The sequence below is a fragment of the Hibiscus syriacus genome, unplaced genomic scaffold, assembly GCF_006381635.1.
Source record: "Hibiscus syriacus cultivar Baekdansim isolate YM2019G1 unplaced genomic scaffold, ASM638163v2 tig00003435_pilon, whole genome shotgun sequence".
NCBI classification, from domain to species: Eukaryota; Viridiplantae; Streptophyta; class Magnoliopsida; order Malvales; family Malvaceae; genus Hibiscus; species Hibiscus syriacus.
The window spans coordinates 947382-974425 of record NW_024061971.1 but is presented as its reverse complement, the minus strand read 5'-3'; the positions used below and the strand labels follow the sequence as shown (position 1 = coordinate 974425).

The window sequence follows — 27044 nt, the reverse complement described above, 5'->3', positions numbered from 1 at the left end:
TCGGGTTTGAATTTGGCGAAATGGACTGCGGAAATGGATTTGGCACGTCGAAAACTATCAGGATAGGTATACTTGGAAAAGATTTACGGTCGTTTAAGGGTCGGTCAAAGCCATTTTATGTTTTAGTCAAAGAAAGTCAACGGTCACGGTCAACGGTCGGGTCGGGTCAACGGTCGGGTCGGGTTAACGGTCGGGTCGGGTCAACCCGGTTCAGACCGGTCAAACCGGTTCGAACCGGTCAAACCGGTCAAACCGGTTCAAAACTGGTCAAACCGGTTTTCCAGCAGCTCACTCTCCATGCGGCGGCGCGTGCGGCGCGTGAACAGTGCCACGGTGTCGGAAAATTCCCGGAAAAATTTCTAAAAATTATTTTGAGCGATTTCGAGATACTTACAACGATCGGTTCAAATTTTTGAACGGCGGAGAGCTCGTATTTCAACTCGGCCGAATCTTTGACTGCTCCACCTCCTCACGCGCCGCCGTCGACGGCGAACAAGGTTGACACCGGCGGACTCGCAACGACACAAGGAACACGATGGTGCAGGAGGTGTCGTAAACGGAACAACGATCGGCGGTGAATTTAAGTTTTTCCCGGCGATAGAGCTAAAAAAAACGACGATGCTTTGACCGAAAATTCCCGACGTTTGGCAGCGTTTCACTTCAATTAATTTTGAAGGGTTTGTTCCTCGCTTGATGATGAACACAACGGTGTTTTCAAAACGACGATCGGAATTCGGACGGCGCCGGAATCGTGGTCGGAAAAGGCATTGGGGGAAGATAATTTGGGAGCATTTGGTTTCTGTTTTCGGAAACCAAATGCACGCATATAACACCCACATCTACCTAATTATTTTGGTTAAATTCAGGGCTTAGTCCCTGAATTTTCTTTGACTCTAAAACAAGCTCCAAATTTTAAAATCTTTCAATTTAATCCCCAATTTTCGCCAATTTTTACAATTAACCTCAAATTTCAATTAACTATTATTTTTGTAAAAATTTGGGTTGTTACAGGAACACGCAAGACTCTAGGACGTAAAACGTTGAAGGAATTATACCAATTTCCTCCCGGTCACCGTGTGAAAGTTGCAAGAAATGATGTCGGCCAACCTATTGTCCCAAAAGCACGTGTTCTATCCGGTTACTTAGGCATGGTTGCACGTAATGCTAATATTTTACCGATCAATAATGAGCATGGCGTGAAATGCCAAATAGTAACAAAAATCAGGCTTTGGATTTTGCTAAGGTAGTAATGTCATTATAATAGATAATCCATAACAGTTCATTAGTAATTTATATTTACTTTGAACACTTATGTTATGTGTAGGAGAAATTTTCTTTAGAGATCTCCGAAGATTATTTGAAGCAATCGTTAGGGAAGAGATGAAGACACCACAAGATTTCATTAAAAAATAAATACTTCAAGGATGATCTCAGTCTTGAAGAGAAGCTACAAACTGTCCCACCTGGAATGCACATGTATCAATGGGAAGATACAATCAAGTTTTGGAGTTCACAGAAAGAACAAGTATGATGTATTTTTCAATAATAATATTAAGGAATTATAATATTGACTTTATAAGTGGTTGTTTGAAATTGTAGGACCGAGAGCATATTGCTAGTAGGCAAAAACAAAAGTTTACTCACACAGCTGGATCGAAGAGCTTTGCTTGTATAGCTAATGATGAGGTATTATAAATTATTCACATAGTGATTTACAGTTGGTAGCACATACTAGCAAAAATTAATTATATTATTATACATTGTAGGAAAATACATTTGGTTCTAAAGTTGAATGAATCAAACTCTTCGACATGACACATACAAAAAAGGATGGCACTCCTATAGCTGCTGAAGCTGCAGAAATTATGGTACATTTATTGGACAAATAATTTGAATTATGTTATATTTATATCTATAATATGACATTCTTATTTGAAATAATTATTTACTTTATTATTAGGAAAATTTGAGGGATAAAAGGGCGTAGTATGAAACTACAACTTCAAGTCATGGTATTGTTAATGTGGATGACAACGAAAATCAAGTTATTAATGACGTTTTGGGTCCTGAAAGATATGGTCGGGTTCGCTGTCAAGGATCATTTGTTACTCCCACCAAATATTTTAGATCCAGTTTATCTCAGTACATATCATCACATACTCAGTTTTCTCAATTAGAAGTTAGTCGTTTAAAACAATAATTGGCTGAAATGGATAAAAAATGTCTAACATGAAAGCCAAAAATGAAGCGAGGGAAGCGAAGAGAGAATCAGCATATCAGCAGAAATGTCAAGAATTTGAAAATCGACTAGAAGCTATGATACAGATGATACGAAAAAGTCAACCTCAGAGTCCATCATCTTAGGTCTTATTTCAATTATATGTTTTGTTCATTCTACTTAACAATGTTGAACTACATTACATATTACGTTAATGTAAAGTTGTATTTACTATAATGGATTTGAAGTTGGTTGTTATGAAATTAAAGTTTGTTGTTATAGATGTCATGTTTATTAGATAATGGTACAGGTTGAAAATTTAAATTTGGGTAACAGAAGAGCGTAAATTAATGGTTGTAAAATCTGTGTTAATTAGCGGCGTTTGTATAAAAATGCTGCTAAATATATAATCAATATCGGCGTTTTACAAAAAAACGCTACTAAAGTTTTAGATAATTTGCGGTATTTATACAAAAAAACCACTATAGAAATGTCAATAACAACGTTTTACTATACAAATGTCGCTATATGTCATGACCTTTATCGGCGTATTTTGGAACAAACGCATCTATATGTCACAAAATTTAGTGATAGTTTTTTACAAACACCACAAAAGGAAAATATATATATATATAATGATGTTTCTTAACAACGCCGCTAAAAGACATAATCTTTAGTGGCGTTTGTGGAAGAAACACCGTAAAAACTCATAACCATTAGCGGTGTTTTAGACTAAAAATGTCGCTACCTTTTGCGGCGTTTTTTCGCCACAATTGTTTTTAGAGGCACCATATGACTAAAAAAGCTGCTAAAAACTTGTTTTGCTAATAATAATTATTTTTAATCCTAATAAAACTTAGAAAAATGTTGTCTGAGTCGGTAAAGAAAATATCTATTTGTTACAAAGATTACACTGCAAATTTCATCCACCGCCTAAAAAGCATCAGAACAATTTTTATCAACTTCCATGAAATCATAATATGTTGATACTGCTCTCCAAATCTTTTCAAAACACCCATTGTGATAACTCTCAATTGAACACCAGCACCGATTATCTCTTCTCACAAAATATGGAAAATATATTGGTACTTCACAAATGCTTAAAGAAGTCGATGAAATTGGGCTAACCACAACCGTTGTTGGTGGTGCTTCAATGGACGGATTTGGTTTAACCATTGTTGGTGGATTTTAGGGCACTGAGTTTGGTTTAATCACTGGTGGTGGCGATAACGGTAGCAGCGACGACAATGAAAAGGATAGCGGCGGTGGTTGTGATGGTGGTGATGACGACAACGGCGACAATAGCAATGACGATGGTGGTGGTGAGTGCAATGGGTTAACTAATTTGGGATGGCGAAGGCGTTGACAGTCAAACACAAAAACAATATGTAATACACATGGAATTTTGTTTGATTGTTTGGTAAGAAGCATAACAAGGTGATGAACAATAACATTAAGCAGCAGTAGCACTAGCATCACAATTTGATTGTGCAACCCAAAATATAATATGGATGTAAACAACACCAAAGCTAATAACTTAATAATTAAACATCCCACCATTTTTTCTTTTCACTTCTCATACTCCACTTCTATTTTCAATGTTATTTTAATTTAATTTGTATTTGTAGCTTTACATTTATATACAGAAAATACAAGATGTATACTCAATCTAAAAAACTAAATATTATGTTTTGTTTTTAATTTTTAAATTGAATATTATAAGTTAGGTTTAAGATAACGATTTGATTATCACTCCTTTATTTTAAAAAAGTTAACTAAATTTATCATTTCACTACCTATATATTTTTATGTATAATATTTTTTAAAATAAATATCACTTACTAGTTTAAGTATAATTATATTATTTTTATGTTTTAACAATTAAGTTTAAACATATATTTTTAATGATAATTATTTAGCAAATGATCTTATAGGATAATTTTACTAAATTTCAAATTTGTTTAGTTATTTGAATAAATTTTAGATAATTTTTTTGAATTATAGCTAAAATAAGTTTTTACATATTTTAATAAATTTTAACTTTTTAAGTATAATTTATTAAAGAATTATGTAAATATGATATCTCTTAATATATTTAAAATGACTATTAAGATATAATTCTAAGGAAATCTTTTAAATATAATTAAGAATATATAATATAAATTATTATAGTATAATTTTAATATTTTTATAATCTAATAAAATCTTAACTATCATTATTTATGCATTAAAACATTATAAAATATTTATAATTATTTTCATTTTAATATATTTTGGCACTATTTTCATTATTTTTTTAATTGGCTAAATTTGAAGCTTTGAGACTTTCACATATATCACTTACTAAGGGTTAAAAAATACAAAGTAAACATAAACCATATCATGAAATTTTTAGTAGAATGTAAAAATTAACTCTTAATGTTTGTTGTAATAGTTTTATAATTCATATATATATATATATATATATATATATTTTAAAAATTTACTTTAATCATCAACGTTTTTAGTTAAAATGACCCATTTGTTGGATGTAAACTATTAATTAACTAATATTAAACGCATGTTTTTGATTTAATACATCATCTCCCGTGTCCAAAGCGTTGGCGTTATGTTGTCATGTGTCATGTATTATTAATATGGTAATGTCGCATATCTTGAGTGTTGATGTACTTTTTTTTAATTTTATATTAAATTATTTTATCTAATAATATAATGATATGTGACATAAGTTTTGGCAAGATTTTAATTATTGTTTATATGATTTAAGCAATTGTATATCTGATATATAATGTGATTTTTTTATAAAAAAATACAAATAAAATATAAATGGGGATTTTCATTTAATGAAAGCCGGTATGCATCTATCGAGTATTGATCAAGATAATGAAGAATCAGAATTTAATTCAGATTTCATAGACTGGAAATTGCCACAAAAAGTATTTTTTTCCACAATCAAATGGGAGAGAAATAGGTTCCTGGTAATCTTCCACATGTATTTTGATTACATTTTCAGTTGATGCCCGAATGATTAGGCTAATTTTTCTTAGTGATGAATCTGTTTGCCACCTTTACAATGTTTTTATCGGCAAGACGATTTAATTAAGATCAAATAAATTATATCCAAATTGTATGCCTCATTAAAACCTTCTTTAAACTTAAATGAAGGAAAAAAAATACATACAACTTGGACGGAAAACAAAAGCCTACTCCAAACTATAAGCTCGACTTTCAAAATTACAACACTCAAATCTTGTCATGGAAAATGGAGGAATCTACTTTCCTATGGTTTTCAAACCGTGGCATGGAAAATGGAATTGACCATATCTACAAAGCATGTTAATCTACGAATAATTATAATTATCATAATTTGATATTAACTAAAGTTCACTATAAATGAAAAAAATTGCTTTTTATGAATAAGGAGTTAGGATTGTTTTTTTTTTCTTTTTGGTTACCCTCCGGGAGAAGTTAGGATTGTTAAATTCGCTTCAAGTATAATATGCAGAAAATTGCTTCGAACAATGATATAGCAATGCCAGTCCCTCAACTGAATTTTTCAACGAGACAGTAATTCAAAATTCCAAAAATGTTGTACGGGACTAGACATGTATTTTATTAAGTTAAAGCGGCTAAAATATAAGTCTATTATGTAATTTAACAATGTCACATCGAATATTTGATATTTTTAGAACTACGAAATCTTATTAAAATTAACTAAACAGAAAATAAAAAAAAAATGATACTTAACAAACAAAGAATCTGATGTATAAAACAATCTCGAAATCCTAATAAAACTGCGAGCAGTGTTGTGTGAGTTTGTAAAGAAAATATTTATATCGTGCAAAGATTACACCACAAATTTCATCCACCACTCGAAAAGCATCACAATAACTTTTATTAACTTCCGTGAAATTATAATATGTTGATGCTATTCTCCAAATCTTTTCAAAACACCCACTGTGATAACTTTCCATCGAACACCAACACCGGTTATCTCTTCTCATAAAAAACAAAAAATATATTGGTACTTCACAAGTACTCAAGGGAGTCGACAGAATTGGGCTAACCGTAACCGTTGTTGGTAGTGCTTCGATGGACGGATTTAGTTTTTCCATTGATGGTGGATTTTGGGACTATGGGTTTGGTTTAGTCACCGGTGGTGATGGGCTCCTAAAAAATATTAATATATATATATATATATATACAATTTAGTTCCCTCAAGAGACTTATATAATAAATTATTAAATTTGATTATCCTATAGATTTATTAATTGGTCGAGTAGTCAATGATACTCATATTATCTCGCCTTGTATGGGTTCGAATCTCGATATTTGCATTATAAATATAATATATCTCTACTTAATAAAAAAATTAGTTGCCTAAAAAAACATGTAAATAAAAAATTAGTTGTCTAAAAAAACATTTATATTACTTTAGAATTTGGAAACCAATTAAATATTATTTATTAAAAAGAATTAATATCCATTTTTCTGTCATTTTTATTTTGAAATACAAAAAATTATGTATTTTTCCTATTTGTTGTTCATCTTCTTTGAGTTGATGACTTTAATAAAATTATAAAGTGTTTCATCTCAGCTGAAGATAAATTTTTTTAAAATATTTTTTAATTCTATAAATATCTATGATTTTATTATATATATATATATATATAATATGTGGGTTTATGAATTTTAACTTTTAAAAAATTTACACATATACACGTGCACACGCTCGCACGCTCCTCTAATGTCTCCGGTTGAGGTTGAAAACATCTTTCGTTTATATAATGTGATCCCGAGTTATGTAAGTCAATGTAGAAATTGTTGTTATTCATTGAGATCCCGGGTTCGAGCATCAGGAATGTCAGGTGTATGAATGTTCAATGTCAAATGGTTGAGAGTTATATTTGAACATATACTACTTTGTACTTACCTCGGATTAATAAAAAAAACAATGTATTAATATCCAGTTAATAAACGAGATGAAAGTTAACTTGAGTGCATGTTCATATCAAATATATTCCTCTAATTATCTATTAGGTAAATTACGCGTTTAGTACCTAAACTGTTAGTTTTGGTCTATTTTAATACATAAACTTTTATTTTTTTTCAAAATCATACATAACATTTACTTTTTGTTTCATTTTAGTACTCTACTGTTAAAAACTTAACGATAGAGCTAACATGACATTATGTTAATTATTTTCTTTATTTTTAAATTATTATTTAATTAATTTTATTCAATTAATAAGGTGGTGACGTGAAACAAAACTAAGGAAATATTCTTTAAGTGGAGCATGCTAACCATTTGAGTTAGGCGAACAGTTTGCCTTATATTCCCAAAGTTTATATTTAATTTATATTTAACCACCACTATAAAATAAAAGAAATTTATTAAATCTATGAGTCGAACTTAGAATATTTAAAAAAATCAAATATTTAATCATTAAATCATATTAAGAGTTGATTTCATATATACTAAAATTATTATTTAACTTAAAAAATATTAAATTAAAATGAAATAATATCTCATTTTATTTAGTAATATTTGAAATTATTATTTTTATTTATTTATTCAATTAAATAATCAATTAAAAATGTTAAATTAAAATTAATATTCTGTCCTTAAATTATTTAAATAATTTTAAATATAGATTTTTATTTGTTTTCATAAATAATTATAAATTTTAATTTTAATTTTAATAATTAAATAAATATAAATAATTTAAACCATATTTTTTTAAAATAATTTAAATTTTAAATAATTAAATACATATAATTTTAAAATACTTATAATATAATATAATTTTTTATAATATTTATTTTAAATAATTTAAATTTTATATTCTATTATAAATAAATATAATATAAATTAAATATATGTTTTGGCAAAACCATAGCAATAACTTGTCTAGCTTAGATGGTTGAGTTCTCCAGTTCCCTTTAGGAGAACCAAGTTTGAATCTTGATATCATTTTTTAACGGAAATTTTCATTTGTTCAACTTCTAATAAGATAACGACATGTGTCACCAACTTATTAGTTGAATAAAATTAATTAAATAATAATATAAAAGTAATTTAAAAAATACAACATCATCCGTTAAGTTTTTAACGGTGGTGTACTAAAACTGAAACAAAAACTAAACGATAGGTATGATTTTGAAAATATTAAAAGTTTTGGTACTAAAACAAATCAAAACTGATAGTTTTAGGTACTAAATGTGTAATTTACCCTTATCTATTTTCTCAATAAAACATAATAGCATTATTAATATTCTAGTTTGCTCAATTTTTTTAAATGCCCCCAGAAAATAATGTTGAGTTCCGCCACTGACTGTCATTGCACAAAATGGTGGGCAACTGTATTCTGATGAATTGTTTGTTGAACTTAAGGCTAGTGTTTTCTTTTGTGAACATAATGTAAAGCAGTGATGTGTATCAGTGTATGATTGTATTCATGTGACAGAAAGAGGTAACTATCCCTCAACAAAATGAAGAGAATGCTTCTTAGAAAGGTCACTCCAAGCAAGAAATGTTTAAGTTTAAGGAGCTGGTGGAAAATTCACGTGAAGATCAGATTAGGTGAATTGCTAAGACGATATTAGTTAATTTGATGATGCGTATTTTATCTGTTTTTACATCTTATTTTTATAAATTGTTGTTATTGTTTATAGTTTATTCATGAAACTATAAGCATGAATTAATGAATAATGGTATTTCCATATGTTGAGTTAAAGATGAAGAAATCAACCACAAGGAGTTCCGCAGGAAAAAAACCAAAAGTAAGTGTATCATCCTCTGACTTTACTATTGACACAACTGTAAAAATTACTACCCAAATTTCTAGAGCTATCGGTAATGTTGTATGCCTAAAATTATTGACATGAATGAAACAGTCTTGATAATTGAGTTTCAAAACAAAGGGACAAATACATTTTAATGATGGTCTATTGTGATACATGATGGATATATGCGCTATATACTTAGATTGGAGACATGCTATACTTTGTTTTAAGCATGTTATATGATAGTTTATGATGTATTTAATTCATTTTGGCATGATCTTGTTAAATTTAGGGACTAAAAGATTAAATAGTTGAAGATAAGGTTGATTGAACATTGTTGTTGAAATTCAATACAACTTCTAGGTAAATATATAATTATCATTTAGGAGATATATCTTGGTAATATTCTAGATTAATATAGAAAGAGTAGATGTCTAAAAATATCCATAAATTAATCTAGATATTTGCATTATTTAATATTGTGTCTAGAATTATCTATTAGAAGAATCTAGATATTTGTAATGTTAAATGGTTAAGATGTTAACATGTGTCAAAAATTCAGTGATCACTAAAATCAATAAATAGGGATGATTTTTATCATTGTAATGAGTGAAAAAGAGAGAAAATAGTGTATCTAGGCTAGCTTTTTCCTCTCTCTTAAAAATACTAAAATTATAATCTAGATTCTTAAAATTGTCCAAAAACATTAATTTGGCCCCCTCAAAATTTTTAGAAATTCATATTAAACTTTAGAAGTTTTTAATGTTTATAATTAAACTCACTCCTATAATTTTTAAAAATTCTCATTAAACTTTTCAAATTTTCAAAAATTTTAGTTAGACCTGAAATTTTTAGGGAAAAAAATAAACTAAACTCTTCAAAATTTTAATTTAAATCTCTGAATTTTTTAAAAGTTTTAAGTTGCCCACTAAATTTTATCACCAAATTCCACTACTGGCGGTGACGGACAAACACAAAAACAATACGTTATACACGCTAAATTTTGTTGATTGTTTGGTAGGAAGCGTAACAAGGTGATGAACAAGAACAATAAGCACCAACAACACCTGCATCACAATTTGATTGTGCATACCCTCAATGTAATATGGATGTAAACAACACCAAAACTAACCATTTAATAATTAAACCTCCCACCATTATTTTCTTTTCACTTCACACACTCCCCTTCTATTTTCAGTGTTATTTTAATTTAATTTGTATATGTAGTTTTACATTTATATGCCAAAAGTACAAGATGTATATTCTATATGTTATTTTTTTTTATTTTTAAATTGATTATTGTAAGTTAGATTTAAGATAACAATTTGATTATCAGTCCTTTATTTTAAAAAATTCAACTAAATTTATCATTTCACAACCTATATATTTTTATGTATATCATTTTTTCAATAAACATCAATTACTAGTTTAAGTATAATTTTTCTTTTTGTGTTTTAACAATTAAGTTTAAAAATGTATTTTTAATGATAATTATTTAGCAAATTATCTTATAGAATAATTTTACTAAATTTCAATTTTGTTTAGTTATTTGAATAATTTTTAGATATTTTTTTAAAATGATAGTTAAAATAAGTTGTTAGATATTTATTAAATTTTAATTTCTTATTTAAATATAATTTATTTAAAAATTATTTAAAATATGATATTTTTAAATATATTTAAAATGATGATTAAGATATAATTCTAAGGAATTTTTTTAAAAATAATTAGGAAAATATAATGTAAAATTTCAATCTTGTTATAAATTAATAAAATCTTAACTATCATTGTTTATGCTTTAAAAAATAATAAAAATATTTATAATTAATTTTATTTTAATACATTTTGGCACGATTTTCATTCTTTTTGTCCATTGGTCTAAATTTTGAAGCTTTTAGACTTGCACACATATCATTACCGAGGGTTTAAGAATACAAAGTAAACATAAACCAAATCATGAAATTTATAGTTAGAATGTCAGAATTAACTTTTAATGTTTTGTTTAAATAGTTATTTTAATTCATATACTTTTTTTTTTAAAATAGTCATCAACGTTTTTAATTAAAATGACTCATTTTTTGGATAGAAACTATTAATTAACTACGGTTAAACACGTGCTTTTGATTTAACACATCATCTCTCATGTCAAAAGTATTGGCGTTACACTGTCATGCATCCCTATTGTTGATGTGGTGTTGCCACATGTCTCGAGTGCTGATGTAATTTTTTAATTTTATATTAAATTAATTATATATAATAATATAACGATATGTGAAGTATATTTTGACAAGATTTTAATTTTTGTTTATCTGATTTAAGCATGTATATATATCTATATATAATATCAAGTACTTTTTATAAAAAAGAAATTAAAATAAAATATAAATGAGGATTTTCATTTAATGAAAGCCCGTTTGCATCTACCGAGTATTGATCAAGACTATGAAGAATCCTAATTTCTTCCTAATTTCACTGTTTCACAACACTATCTTTCTATGCGCATACTTTGCGCTCTACCATTCTTAAGTTTATACTTTGCGTTTCGAATCCTAATTTTCGTATTTGAATTGTCGGACATTCAATTAACTGATGAAGAAATTATTGAATAGTTTATGTGATAAGAGAGAATATTGTATAGTATTATTAAGGTATATGTTAACTTGAATAAAATTTAACTTAGTCCTTCAATTATACCGATTTGAGGGTATAAGACCCAAATTATTTTGAGATGAAACCCTTTCATCTCCCAAATGGAATTTTGCAGAGATTTTCTTCTCTTTAGAGTAGCAAGCTTCATCAGTTTTTATGTCATAGTTATGGCATCCGTGAGTTATACCATCGACACCATCAACTCTAACTTGTCGTCCTATACCTATCGGTGGTCTTGATTCTAACATTGCCGCGACCGTTGTGGAGGGTGAACTAGGAGAAGCTCGACCATTTGTGAATGGGTACTTTCATCATTCTCCATTGCAAAACAAGGTTGGTAAGAGGTTCCTAAGCCGTTAAAATTCAATTATACAATTTTTCATAATTTTTCGAGATCCGATGAATGTCGCACGCGTTATCTCTGTGCATGAGATTCTTCCACCGCTTTGCCATCTGTCTAAACTGACCCATATCCGATCTGTACTCGACATGACTCGTGGTCGAGCCCTACCTCAACTAAACCGCTTGTTGGGCCAGCTTGCTTAGCCCATTTCTGGTTGAACTTAGTTGGCATGGCCTTGACCGAATGAGTAAAATCAAATCAAACCAAAGCACGCTCAAACCAAATCGAATCAAATTGGTCCAATCCAACTCGAGTTGTGCTGAGTCGATCATTGATTGTTGACTGTTGATCAACATTGAATTGGACTATTGACCAACATTGACTTTTTTGTTGACCTTGACGTTTGTCAACGTCCTAGGCCTTCTAAAGATCCTCAAACTTTGTTAAAAGCTTATGTAGGCTCAAAGATCACAAAATGTCATTTCTTTATGGATGAATAACATCAAATACCCCCATTTATTTAAAAAAAACTGAAATGCACTCAACATGATTCATGAAAACACACAAACAATCAAACTACACATGCTGATCTACAAGCGTTATAGGAGTATTAGAAGTGTGTTACCTTAATACTAGTTGCTAGAGAACCAACCCCAAACTCACCCAACCACCAATTTCTCTTTACCTTTACTTTTGGAGCTTCACCCACTTCTCTCACCAACAACAATCAGAGAATTGAGTTATTAATTCATCTAAAGACTTAGGAGGGGTAATAACATTATTTATAAGGGTTAGAAACGGTTTAAAGCCATTCTTAAGCTCTAGAACACAAAACATTTCTAAAACCTCATTATGGCCAAACTCTAAAGTTGAGAACTTAAAGGTAAGTTATAGGAATGGAGATTCTTCTACTTGCCTTCATAATCTCGGACTAAGGTTGCTGGACAATAAAACTTTCACTTTGGAAAACATTAAAAGAGGAAGAGATGAAAGAAAGAGGAAGAAAAGGGTGAGAAGAAGACAAGGAAGTTGATCTCTTCCCAACTTTTGACATGGGCTAATAAATGGGAATCAACTTTTAAATTTCTTTAGGGGTAAATTACTTTCTTGGTCTTCCATCCTTTGATCCCCAATCAAAAATATCATTTTTAACACTTTTATGGGCTTAAACCAAGCCCAAGCAAGTCCAACTTGGCCCAAAGTTTCTTGGACTATCAGGTTTATCCAAAACCCACTTGGGTTAACCCAAACTACTAACCCAAAATTCGAGGAGTTACACTAATGATCATTTTGTCCCCTATCTTTTTTAGATCATTTTAGTCCCTAACGTTTTATTTTAGAGCAAAATGTCCCTTGATTAGATAAAAATCATTAATTGACTAACAATCAACGCTTCCTATTGACGTGGCAGGTCCACATGTGATGTCACATCATCAAAAATAATTTTTAAATAATTTTTAAATATATTTTTATTATATGTAGTTAATTACAATTATAGTTTACTTTAAAAATATTTTTTTATTGATGTGCATCACATGTACATCAATAGAAAACAGTGACCATTAGTCAACTAATAATTTTCATCCAACTATAGGGCATTTTGCTCCAAAATAAAACGTTGGAGGCTAAATGCTCCAAAAAAAAAAAGAACAGGGGACAAGTGTTCGTTCAGTTAATTTACAGGCCTATTTTTTGTTGTTTATTTTTCTAATATGCCAAATTTAAATTATGATATGTACATACTACCTAAAATTTAATATCGTATTTTAAATATATCTCATGTTAGGTTCTAATTTAATAATTAATGTATAAAACTAATAATTAGGCTGATAAAAGGATTCAATTTGGAAATGTTGAGACTGTTAAATATATAATGTTTAAAATCGTAAGCTACCAAAGCACCAGTGGTTTAGTAGTAGAATAGTATTCGGCCACGAAACAGAACCGGGTTCAATACCCGGTCGGTTACAGTTTAGTTTTTTTTTTTTTTTTTTTTTTTTTTTGCGGTTTAGAACACTCACTTGGTTTTCTTTTAATTGCTGTTGCTGATTCCGAAGCTGCCATGGTTTAAGAGTTGAATGGGATAGCTGATATGAAAACTTTGTTTTCAGAAGGCAAAAGAAGCATCATAAATGGAGAGTAACTTAAAGGAGGCTTTTACAGTGGTCATGGGAGAATTTTTAGACAAGAAAGAAAGTTTCTTCTCGGATACATTTTCACTATTTTTTTATTAAACTAAAATGATTATAAAATAGTATCTCTAATAAAAATTTTAAATCATTTGATAATAAATGAGCTCAAATACCTCTATTTGTAGAGGCGGGTGCTTGAATCTGGACCTTTAGGGATAATAATCATCCCTTTAACCATTAAGATAGCTTGGTAGATTTGATCTATATCAACCGGAGGCGTGTGAAATAATTTGAAACTGAAAAAGCCGTCCAATAACGAGGAACGTGTTTGAGAGTCACCTGCCAATTGCACTTGATAAGGTTAGTGATATGTGATGCCATCGACGAGCCACTCCGTGTATTACCATACCACCCAAACATGGAAAGTGTCTATCTGCTGTCCAATTCCACCACAATAGTTGGGATTTGCATTTTCCAAACCAATTGTAATCCTTCAAATAAGCCTCATAATTCCGCATCAATAACTGAACAAACGCTAATGAATTTGGAGAATCTTATTACCCATTTGATTGCCGGTACGATCTCAAATGATCTCTCCACAAGTGGCTAAACTTGAATTTGTTTGTCTCGCTCCATCCGAGTTTAATTTAAACCACCCCAAATGTGGTCGATATCCAATGGTACATCGATTGCTTGCAGAAGGACAACGCCGCTCCAAGGAGTTGACGATCGATAGGGCATGCACGGCTTCTTATTACATGCGATTGCTGCTGTAAGATACTCTCGCTGGCCACAAAGTCACAATCGAACAATAATTTATTTCGCCTAATCCAAATGTTCCAAATTACCAAACTGAAGAATAGTTCCCAATTAACATCAACAAAAGGAAAAGCCTTTTGAAGGGAATATTTTTGCATCAAATATGGGTATGTTATTCCGGAAAAGATTATTCTTCCTGATAATAATCTTTTTCACCAATCAAATGTCCCCTAAAGTCGAAAGCATACATCCCTCTCAGTAATTTCAATATATATAAATGATTAAAAAAGTGTTCTTCATAAAAGATCTCTATACAAGTAATAGTATTTATAAGAGATCAAGTAAAATTCTAAATAGAATTTATTTTATAATAATTTCCTAATCCGGATTCTTTCACTAAGTAAAATTATAAAAATTGTAATAGTCGCTATTTCTCGTATTTAATAAATGTTGTTATATTCTTAAAAATTCAAACTTTGATTAAATTAGAACAATTTCGAATCCAAATTCCAACAAACAAAGATCTTACATCAAGCAATACAACAGCAACTGACCACTAACACAATCCAAATTACAAATCCTCATTTTCACTCTTTTGAGTCTTTTCCTTTCCATTCAACAGAAGACCAATGGCTTCCTTCATCATGGTAGCATAGTACCCTGCCATAGAACAGACCCGGGTTTGAGTCCCGGTAGCTGCAATTGTTCTTTTATATTCAACTTTCTGTCTTCATATAGTTGGAAGAATGGCTGTATCCCCGCACAATTAGCCTTGTCATCAAGGGGTCAACATAGCACCACTTCCAGTGAAGTCACATTCTGTAATTTTCAACATTCATTTTATCTTCTTCATGGCCTGCTGATATTGCAACTCAAATCCAGAGCAGAAATAACATTGATTCACTGAAAGAAAAGCTCAATAAAGAAGATTTGAAAGAAATTCAGGATGCAGTTCGAAAATCATGTATCTTAATCAGAAATTCTATAGTCTGCAAATCATCAGTTGTACCAAAAATGGAGGAACAGTTGTAAAAATGATAAGAGTTCAGGGCCTATATGCAACTCAGAAACAGCTTTTCACATAACTACTGTAAGATGAACAAAATCTAACCTCAAGTCCTTGAGTTCCCAGTTCCACTCTAGGAATTTCAACAATCTGCTGCTCCTCAGCCATCTTTTGCTCTGTTCTTTCTTTTGTTGATGAGCCGAGGGTTTTCTTGTTAGAGTACAGCACAAAAAGTGTTAAGTAAAAGAGTGCACGAAGTTCGCCGAAGTAAAACGATGAGATACATTCCTTCACCAATTAGACTACATATTAACTTGGTCAAATGAAAAGGAAAAAAAAAAAGATTCGGGTTGGGGCAGGGGAGGGTTTTCACCCAAAGTCTGGGGCCGGTGGAACACCACCAAAAGCTGAGGATCGGGTGGAGATCTCCAATTTTCGCGTCGGGGTTGGGGAAGCCATAAATCCACCCGCCTATGGTATTATCAAATAGTACCCATCTGCTAAATTTTTATAGTTACAGACCCGTGTTCGATTCCCGGCTGGCGCAATAGATTTTACTTTTTCTACGTGTATCATCATTCTTTCTTAGAGACAATGCTTGTAAAATTTCCTCATTCATCTGCACAATTATAGATGGCAAAAAAATTCGAATCCGATGGAGAAAATCGAAAATCGAATTAAATGGGTCGGGTTCGGGGATGATAAACGGGGACGGGGACGGGAAAAATCCATTTATTTTAAACGGGGACGGGGACGGGGACGGGTTTGGTAATCCCCGCCCCGATTACCCGCCCCGATACCCGACCCGATAAATATTAAAAATAATTATAATTATATATATATATAAATATAATATTAATAAATTTAATTTAAATAAAAAATATATATTTAATTTAAATAATATATATATATATATATATATATATACCCGGCCCGATTCCCAGCCCAATACCGACCCAATACCCGACCCAATACCTGGCCCAATACCCGTTTAAATAATCGTTTGTGCTAAACGGGGATACCCGTTTCCCCGCGGTTTTCCCCGATTACCCGACGGGGATCCCCGTTTAAATCCCCGCGGTTTTTTAAACGGGGACGGGTACCGGTTTTTTAAACGGAGACGGGGACGGGGGACCAATACCCGGCCCGAACCCGGCCCGTTGCCATCCCTATGCACAATTCTTATCCACCCTAAGTTTCTGGTCATTGTTCATTTCAACAGGAAGGAGTTTGATGATGTTCAGATGCATATTTTTGCTTGATCCAGGTTTTGTTGCAGAAAAAGAAAGTGGAGATTTATTGTATAATTAGTATACCGTAAGTGCTGCAATTGAAATCATCATAGGATTGTTTCATTCTCTTATTGTGGGGCAATCATCTTTGACCGCTTGAACTTTCTGTCTTCATATTGTTGCAAGAATGGATGTATCCCTGCACAATTATTCCTTGCTTAGGTTCTTCATCAAGGCGACGACTTAGCACCGGTTCGGTTGAGTCATATTCTGTAATTCTCAACATCCATTTTCTCTTCTTCATAGCCTGCCTGCTGATATTGCAACTAAAATCCAGAGCAGAAGTAACATTGATTCACTGAAAGTAATGCTCAATGAAGAAAAATATTTGAAATAAATTACGGATGCAGTTTGTATTAATATTTAGTAGACTTCAGTTACATTAGTGAAGAGTTCAGTGAGAGCAGAAGCCTGCGTCACCAAAATTAATTTTACATAAATCAACATGAAAATTCGAAGTAGAAGGATAAAAATATTTATAAACCATTGCTAAACTAATAGAAGAGATGAAGCATTGTAATTGTTATTTTTTAATGTGAAGAAGAGAAGGAACGTTGTTGCTGGAAGAACAAAAACAGAACTGCTTACTAAAAATCAGAAACATTACAGTTTTTAAAGCAAAAACAAAAAACTAACCACTAAAAATATGATCCTAAACTTTCTCCATGTTTAGAGATCATCAATAACATAATAACTACTTCCTAAAAAATAGGAACAAACTTTGACACAATCAACTTAACAAAAAAACGTGTGGACTTGTTTCAGTCCTGAAGCAGTCTTCTAACACTCCTCCTTGCTTTAAGAGCTGCAAACACCAAGTCTTGACCTCAAAAACTCGAACTTGCAAGCAGACAGTGGTTTGGTTAAAATGTCTGCAACTTGATCTTCTGTTTTGCATTAGACAAGAATCACATCTCCATGATTTTGTACTTCCCTTAGGAAGAATAACTTGATGTTGAAATGTTTAGTCTTCCCATGAAACACAGGATTATGAGAGATAGCAATAGCAGCTTGGTTGTCAACAAAGATCTCTGTGCTTTCCTTCTGCTTCAGATCAAGATCAAGTAAAATCTTCCTTAGCCATAAAGCTTGATTAACAGTAGTTGTTGCAGCAATAAACTCTGCTTCGACAGTGGATTGAGCTACAATTTCTTTCTTCTTCGAGCTCCAAGAGAAAACACCTGAGCCAAGAGTAAAACAGTAGCCTGAAGTGCTCCTCATATCATCAATGGAACCTCCCCAGTCACTATCCGAAAAACCAACCAGCTTGAACTCCTTGCACCTTTTGAACTTAATACCAAAATCACTTGTGCCTTTGACATATCGAATCACTCTTTTGGCAGCCTTGAGATGTAATTCACTTGCACAATGCATGAATCGAGACAAAATACTTACAGCATTCAAAATATTTGGTCTTGTTGCCGTGAGATACATCAAGCAGCCAATCAAACTCCTAAAATATCCTTCATCAACTTTGTCAGCAACATCTTCTTTGCACAGCTTCTCCCTTTGATTTATTGGAGTGTTTGTTGCCTTGCACTCTTCCATCTGAAACTTCTTTAGTATTTCCTTTGCATATTTTTTCTGGCAGATAAAAACTTCACCTTGCCATTGCTTAATCTCCATGACAAGGAAGTAGGAAATAAACCCGAGATTTGTCATTTCAAACACCTTCATCATTTCTTGTTTGAAATTTGAATATGATCTGTATTGTTTCCTGTAACCAGTAGGTCATCAACATACAGTGAAAGAATAAGAATGTCAGTACCATTGTGCTTGACATACAAGGTTGTTTTTGATGGACTTTTCACAAAACCAAAGTTCAGCAAATGTTCATCAATTTTACTATACCAATCTCTTGGAGCTTGTTTTAGACCATAAAGGGCCTTCTTGAGAAGATAGACTTTATCTCCTTCGTCTTCCTTCACAAATCCTTGGGGCTGCTCCACATAAATTTCTTCCTATAAGACACCATTTAAAAAAGTCGATTTGACATCCAACTGGAACACTTTTCAGTCCTTTTGTGCAACTATTGCAAGCAGTAACCTGATTGTGTCCAATCTAGCAACAGGAGCAAAAGCATCAGAGTAATCAACACCAAAGATTTGGGCATACCCTATAACCACAAGCCTAGCTTTGTGCTTATTGATCGAGCCATCGGCGTTAAGCTTGGTTCTAAACACCCACTTAACTCCAATTACCTTTCTGTCTTGAGGTCTGTCCACAAGGATCCAAGTCTTGTTTTTCTCTATCATTGGCAGCTCCTCCTCCATTGCAGCTATCCACCTTTAATCCTTTTTTGCTTCGACATAGTCGGCAAGCTCACACACAACTATATTGCACCTTTCATAAATATCTGAGAGCAACCTTGGTCCTCTCACGGGAGCATCATCCACTGTTTCATTCTGCCAGTCATCTTCTTCGTCAATCCTTGAACCAGAAAACTTGTGATTTAGCACTGCCACAGTCTGACCCTTTTTCTCTGCATCATCCCAGCTCCGCTCTTCATCCTCCACAAAGTGAACATTCCTGCTAATAACAATATTTCCAGTTTGTGGCTGGAAAGTTTTATAGGCCTTGCTGACATTACTGTAGCCTATAAAGATACCTGGTGAAGCTTTCCTATCATGGTTGCTTTATGGAACATGAGTGAAACACAAGCAACCAAATACTTTAAGGAACTTCAGAGAGGGTTTGTAACTATACCATGCCTCAAATGGTGTCTGATCCTTCACTGCTTTTGTGGGAAGTCTGTTTTGAAGAAACACAACAGTATTTGTTGCCTCTGCCCAAAACTTCTTTGGCAAATTCTTTTCATGCAGCATGCATCTTGACATTTCCATGATGTATCTATTTCTCCTTTCACTAAGTCCATTTTATTGAGGTGTGTGAGGAGCTATAAGTTGATGCTCTATGCCTGCATCTTCACAAAACTTGTCAAATTTTGCAGAAGTATACTCTTTCCCATTGTCAGACCTTACAATCTGAATTTTGCAGCCACTTTCATTCTCAACTTTTGCTTTGAATTTCCAAAATACTTGAGTTACTTCTGATTTAAACTTCAAGAAAAAAATCCAGCACATTCTGGTGAAGTCATCAATAAAGGTAATATAATAGAGACTACCTTTTAAAGAAGGTGTTCTTTGAGGGCCTGAAACATCCGTGTGAATGAGCTGTAATTTGTGAGTGGCTCTCCAGGTTGACTTCGGAAAATGCTTCCTATTTTGCTTTCCAAACTGACATGCTTTACAGCTTGAGATTGCATCACTAAGTTTGGGAACATCAAGTGCCAACTCTTTTTCTCTTAGTTGCAACAACCCTTGATGATGATAGTGTTCGACTCTATTGTGCCAAATTTGAGTGACATCTTCTTTGAGTGAAAAAACAGATTGCTCCTCCTCTAAAGGATTGAGTGAAAAACTTTTTCCTTTCATTTTTACTTTGAAGATATCTTGATTATTTGCATCCTTAATCAAGCAATATTCATCTTCAAAAATAACTTTAAAGCCTTTTTCAATTAGTTGGCCCACACTCAACAGATTTTGGTCAATTTCAGGAACAAAAAGAACATCTTGTATAAGTTTTGTACCTGCATAGCTTGCAATCGCAATAGTCCCATTTCCTTTGACAGAGATATAATCCCCATTGCCAATTCTAACTTTAGTGATGTTAGTTGGCTTCAAATATCTAAACAACTCCTTGTCATGAGTCATATGGTTGGTGCAGCCACTGTCAATCAGCCAGCTTTCATTTGATTCACTGCCCACGAAACTTGCAGCGACAAACATTTGATCTTCTTCCTCTTGATCTGCAACTTTAGCTTCTTCCTTTTTCTGTTAATTTTTGTTTATGCATATGATAGCTTCGTGCCCAGTTTGATTGCATTTGTTGCATCTCGCATCAGGTCTCCTCCAATATTTGAAGGGGGATGACCCTTTTTGTTGCAGTGATGACACGGAGGATACTCATTCTTCACACCTGGTTTTCTGTTTCCAGCCGTGGTTTTGCTCTCTGTTTTTGAGTTGTCTCCTTCTGCGTGAGGCTGTTTGAATTTCTGCTTCCTATTCTTGCCATTATTGTGATGCTTAGCTGTTAGAGCTCCTTCAATAGTTCCTTCTTGTCTCATTGCATGCCTCTGCTCTTGTTCTTGCAAGGCACTCAAGAGTTCTTCCAGAGGAATCTTGGACAAGTCCTTGATATTATCCAAGGTGGTAACAGTAGACTCAAATTTTTCAGGCAATGTTACAAGGATTTTCTCCACAATCCTCGAGTCTGCCAGAGATGATCCCAGCAACCGGACTCGGTTTGCTATGCTAAGAAGTCTTTCATCATACTCCTTGACTGTCTCAGTTTCCTTCATCTTTTACAGCTCAAAATCACGAACTAAATTCAGCACCTACATCCCTCGAATTCTCTCATCCCCTTCGTACTCAGCCTTGAGATAATCCCATATCTCATTTGTTGACTTTAGAGACATAATTCGGGTGAAAATGGTGGCTGAAACTGCAGCAAACAAGCAGGATTTTGCCTTAGCTTTTTTCATCTTCTTCTCCTTATGTGCTTTGATCTGAGCCAAAGTGGGATTGGCTGGAATTTCTGGAACTATGTAGTCCTCTTCCACTGCTTCCCAAAGATCCAAAGCCTCTAAACATGTCTCCTTGCGAACTGCTTGCCATTATTGTGATGCTTAGCTGCTAGAGCTCCTTCAATAGTTCCTTCTTGTCTCATTGCATGCCTCTGCTCTTGTGCTTGCAAGGCACTCAAGAGTTCTGCCAGAGGAATCTTGGACAAGTCCTTGATATTATCCAAGGTGGTAACAGTAGACTCAAATTTTTCAGGCAATGTTACAAGGATTTTCTCCATAATCCTCGAGTCTGCCAGAGATGATCCCAGCAACCGGACTCGGTTTGCTATGCTAAGAAGTCTTTCATCATACTCCTTGACTGTCTCAGTTTCCTTCATCTTTTACAGCTCAAAATCACGAACTAAATTCAGCACCCGCATCCCACGAATTCTCTCATCCCCTTCGTACTCAGCCTTGAGATAATCCCATATCTCATTTGTTGACTTTAGAGACATAATTCGGGTGAAAATGGTGGCTGAAACTGCAGCAAACAAGCAGGATTTTGCCTTAGCTTTTTTCATCTTCTTCTCCTTATGTGCTTTGATCTGAGCCAAAGTGGGATTGGCTGGAATTTCTGGAACTATGTAGTCCTCTTCCACTGCTTCCCAAAGATACAAAGCCTCCAAATATGTCTCCTTGCGAACTGCCCACATTTGGTAGTTTTCTCCATCAAACACCGGTGGAGAAATTGAAGAAAAACTTGCTTCAACTTCCATGGCGTGTCAAAGTCACTCACAGGTCCCTTAAGAAAAGAGCTTTGATGTCAATTGTTATTTTTTAATGTGAAGAAGAGAATGAACGTTGTTGCTGGAAGAACAAAAACAGAACTGCTTACTAAAAATCAGAAACATTACAGTTTTTAAAGCAGAAACAAAAAACTAACCACTAACAATATGATCCTAAATTTTCTCCATGTTTAGAGATCATGAATAACATAATAACTACTTCCTAAAAAATAGGAACAAACTTTGACACAATCAACTTAACAAAAAAACGTGTGGACTTTTTTCAGTCCTGAAGCAGTCTTCTAACAGTAATAGACATTGACCCAAGAAAACATATTGTGTAAAAATTTCTGGAAATTTTTAGATTTTTATTTCTTCAAGTAGAGCAGCTGGTAGGAAACTGCTACCAATCTTTAGCTGATAAACAACCTAATTCATTTTTAAACCATAACTTGGAAAATTACTAGCTACAAGTCACATACAGCAAAATCATACAAGCCTGCGTATTTGTTTTTTCTTAATATTTATTAATGCATGCTTCTGCTCCCATTGAACACTTCATTAATGTATCCAATCACCCAAACCTCATTATTTTGTTGCAGACTTTGCATCCATTGTTCTTTCAAGTTGAAACCTTGTTCCCCTTTGCTGGTGTATTTCCAAACTTCCAGATGAATCGACTTAAACCCTCTGGCAAACGATCGGAATCGCATGGGAGATTTAAATAATCTTCTGATAGCTTTACTTTCAGTGAACCGATGTTACTATCAAGATCCTGGATCTTGGTTGTTCCTATAAAACAAAGTGAAAAAAAAAGTGTCAAAACTTTTCAAATTTTAGTATAGACACAGGTGCTTGGTGCAAGATTTTCATGCCAATTATGTGATTTCTGCTGTGGAATTTAGTTGAAATATTAGCAAGCTATTTAGAAGCGAAATGGATGTTGAAAATTACGGAATGCAATTCACCAGGAATTGGTGCTAGATCGTCCCCTTTATGAAGAGCCCAAGCGAGTACTAATTGTGCAGGGGTACATCCGTGCTTCTCAGCCGACTTCTCGATTTTCAAATATAAGGTCTTGTTTTTTTCCAAGTTCTCTACTTGAAACCTTGGTAAATATGGCTTAAAAGTAGAAGTTGGCAATCAGTTTACTATACAAAGATTAAAGATAAGTTAAAAGACATAAATGAGTTAGTTCCCATACCAGAAAACTATTTGCAGGCAAGGTTTCCACCACTCCTTTGCCACCAAAGAAACCGTGACCTGAGGGCTATATGGTACAATCCCAATTCTAAGTTCTCTGCATAGACAGCTTTTCACTTAACTACTGTAAGAAGAACAAAATCTAACCTCAAGTCCTTGAGTTCCCAGTTTCACTCTAGGAATGTCAACACTCTGCTGCTCCTCAGCCATCTTTTGATCCTTTTTCGCTCTTTCTTTTTGTTAATGACCCGAGGCTTTTTCTTGTTAGAGTACATCAAAAAAAAAGTAAGTATAAAAGATTTAGCAGGCGGATATAACAAGTGTTTTGTTGAACTGTCAACTTGGTGACACCTCTATGTATGCACCCCTTAGGTAATCCATTTTTAATTGTTTTGTTGAAGGAACGTTGAAAAGCATACAATCATGCTTATTTGTTTAATTTTGGTGATGCATGCTTTTGTTCTCACTGATTGATCCCTTTATTAATGTATCTAAAGCTTACTACTACTCATCGATACAAACTTCTAGCAATGGTTTCAGTTGTTAGAGAGTTCAATCCCTCAAAACCTCATTATTTTGCCAATACTCTAAAACATTATTTTAAGAGCAGTGTATAAAAACTTCTTATTGTTTTTGTTTTCTAGTATGCATTTCAATATTTATATTCTAATTGAATCTTTAAGTATTAGTATTGAATCTATAATGTCTTTTTGTCAATTTAGTCACTAACTTTGAAATTAAATTCTAGTTTAAGTTTGACAAATTAAAAAAATAATGTAATAAGGTGGATAAAATTAAGAGGTTATTTATTTTTCTAACATGTTAGATTTTAGTTATGATATGTATATATTTTTAGAATTTGATCATGTGTTTTGAATGTCTCATAGTAAGATTTAGTCAGTAATTTTAGGATGAGTAAAGCAATTAACCCTTCTATGGATAACATATGCATATCTTTTCTACTATCTAATATAATAGCCTTATTTAGAATTACAGTAACTAATAATCAAAGCACCAGTGGTAGATTAGTACCCTGCCACGGTACAGACCCGGGTTCGATTCCCGGCAGCTACATAACTCTTTGGTCTGGAACTCTCGACCCTTCTATCTCGTTTAAAGGATTCAGTTCAGTAATTTCTTTCAAATCTTCTTCCCTAAGCTTCAGTCTTGGAGCATCAATGTTGCTATTGACACGTTTTATGAAACCTTTGGGTAACATTCCTTCAGTCTTAGAGCTTGTTTTTATGAAAGATTGAATATAGATTAAGGCCATAATGATTGAGTTACCATACCAGAACTAATTGCAGGCAGGCTTTCCACAACTGCCCTGCCACCGAAGAAACCATGACCGAGAGGGCTATACGGAACTATGAACTATCCCGATCCCAAGTTCCCTACATATGTGGACACATTCAAGTCCTTGAGTTCCCAGTTTCAGTCTAGGAATCTTATCAGTTTGATGCTGCTCAGCCATGCTTTGTTTCTGATTTGCTTGTGTTTGTGTATGGGCATTCTTGCAGTTTAAAAAGGTCAATGTTTCAATATGCTCATGCAAATCTGTAAGCTGAAAACATATGTATTCCATGCAAAGGATCTGAACCTCTTCTGTTTTCCAAAGAACAAAACATCTGCTTCCCATGCAGTGGCGCATCCATGAATGTCCATCCTAAAAATATTTTGGGTAAACTACACGTTTAGTATCTAAACTATCAATTTTGTTTCATTTTAGTACCTAAACTTTCATTTGTTTCAAAATTACAGCATTCATCACTTAACTATCTTCTCACTCCTATTTTGATCATTAAAGTTTAAAAAATTTCAATTTAACTACTCAACTTTCAAATTGCTCATGTTTCCTTTTTTTTTCTTAATAAAATGAGGCATAAGCCAGAAAGTTAAGGCAGTACAATGCTAGATGAAATATTGGCAATGTCTTTAGATAAAATCGGAAGGATAGCTGATGGGAGGAGTTTCAAATACTTGTAGAAGATAATTCGATTTCGAAGGCGATTTTACTATAGAGTCCGCAGCTGAGTTAGCTTTACGTGGGATTTATTCGATATGTTATATGATCGTCTTTAGGACTTGTGGCACGAGCTAAATGTGTAGGAGTATCTTTGAGCGATATGTTATGAGTCCAGATGTGTATTGTGCTTCAGTGTTCCATGTGGGCATTGTGTTGGTCATAGGCCATATCAATGTTGCCTTAGAGGTGGTATGGAACCGTTTTTCTGTCTAAGTCTAAGTAGCCAACAGACTCAAGTCATCTAAATATATAAATATTTTTCGACGTCACAAGTCAAACCTTCATATCAATATGTAAGTCTTTTGTTAAGAAGATTTGTCATTAGTAATGGCATATACAAGTAACTTATGTTTTGTTGATCATTTAGTATGTTACATGTATTTTGTCTTTAATTTGACATATCTTTATAAGCAGGTATATATGTACGTAAATATGTTTTAACCATGTTTAGTGTAGGGTGGATGTATGTATGCATTTATATGTGGTATAATATGGCATGATGTTTTATGCTTAGTGTTAGTTATATTCATATTGTGTGTGCGTTGTCAATAGATTAAAAAAGTTTTAAACAATTATTATTTATTATTTTATAATCATCCCATACTATTTAAAAATTGATGTTTCAAGGAATTTGGGATTTAAAACCCAACCATCCCGTTTTGGAACCAGTTTGCAGTAGATAATTTTGATATTGAAATCAACATTAAATTTCATTTAAAGATAAATATTTGTTTTTCAGATAATTAATATATTATATTTTTATTTACAAAATTGGAAATGATATACTAACAAAAAGTCATACATAAAATTTAAAAAATAAACAATTTATTGTAATATAGAATCTTAGTCAATAGTTAATTTGATAAGAAATAATCCATTAATAATTTATATTGGTATGTTCTCCATGGTTGATCGTAATAAAAATCAATAAATTAATAATTAGTATTTATTGTAATAAAACTATGATATAATAGTTGGTTATTGGTTATAAGGGAGAAATTATTTAAAGGACCATTTTTATTGTATCAGTTGTCCCAATCAATTAAAAAGTTTACAAAGGCAAGATATATTAAGAACGGAAAATAAATAAATGCTGCCAAGTTTAACATATTTTATTTTGTGTAGTGTTTTAATTAATTGATATTCCGGTGTACTAATGATATGAGAATAAATATTGATGTGGATTTTTTAATTGATCGAGATCATTAATGATATTATGAAACTTGGAAAGCATCCATGAAATAATTTCTTGATATATATTTATAATATAACTCTAATTAG

At 32.6% G+C, this 27044-nt stretch overlaps 1 protein-coding gene and 1 long non-coding RNA gene across 2 annotated transcripts in view; both read right to left on the bottom strand.

Annotated features, from left to right (window-relative positions):
* The window catches only part of LOC120177286 (perakine reductase-like), a 65643-nt gene extending 41587 nt beyond the window's left edge, over nucleotides 1-24056 (bottom strand). Inside the window, exon 1 of the mRNA XM_039183494.1 lies at nucleotides 23885-24056. Coding sequence (XP_039039425.1) covers nucleotides 23885-23947 — 63 coding nt within the window. The 5' untranslated portion in view covers nucleotides 23948-24056. The remainder of the gene's footprint in view (nucleotides 1-23884) is intronic.
* On the bottom strand, nucleotides 23534-23824 carry LOC120177303. The gene is made up of 2 exons (XR_005521399.1): nucleotides 23739-23824; nucleotides 23534-23656 (listed from the first exon to the last, which is right to left on the bottom strand). It is a non-coding gene; the product is annotated as an uncharacterized LOC120177303 (long non-coding RNA).
* Nucleotides 24057-27044: the final 2988 nt, after the last annotated feature.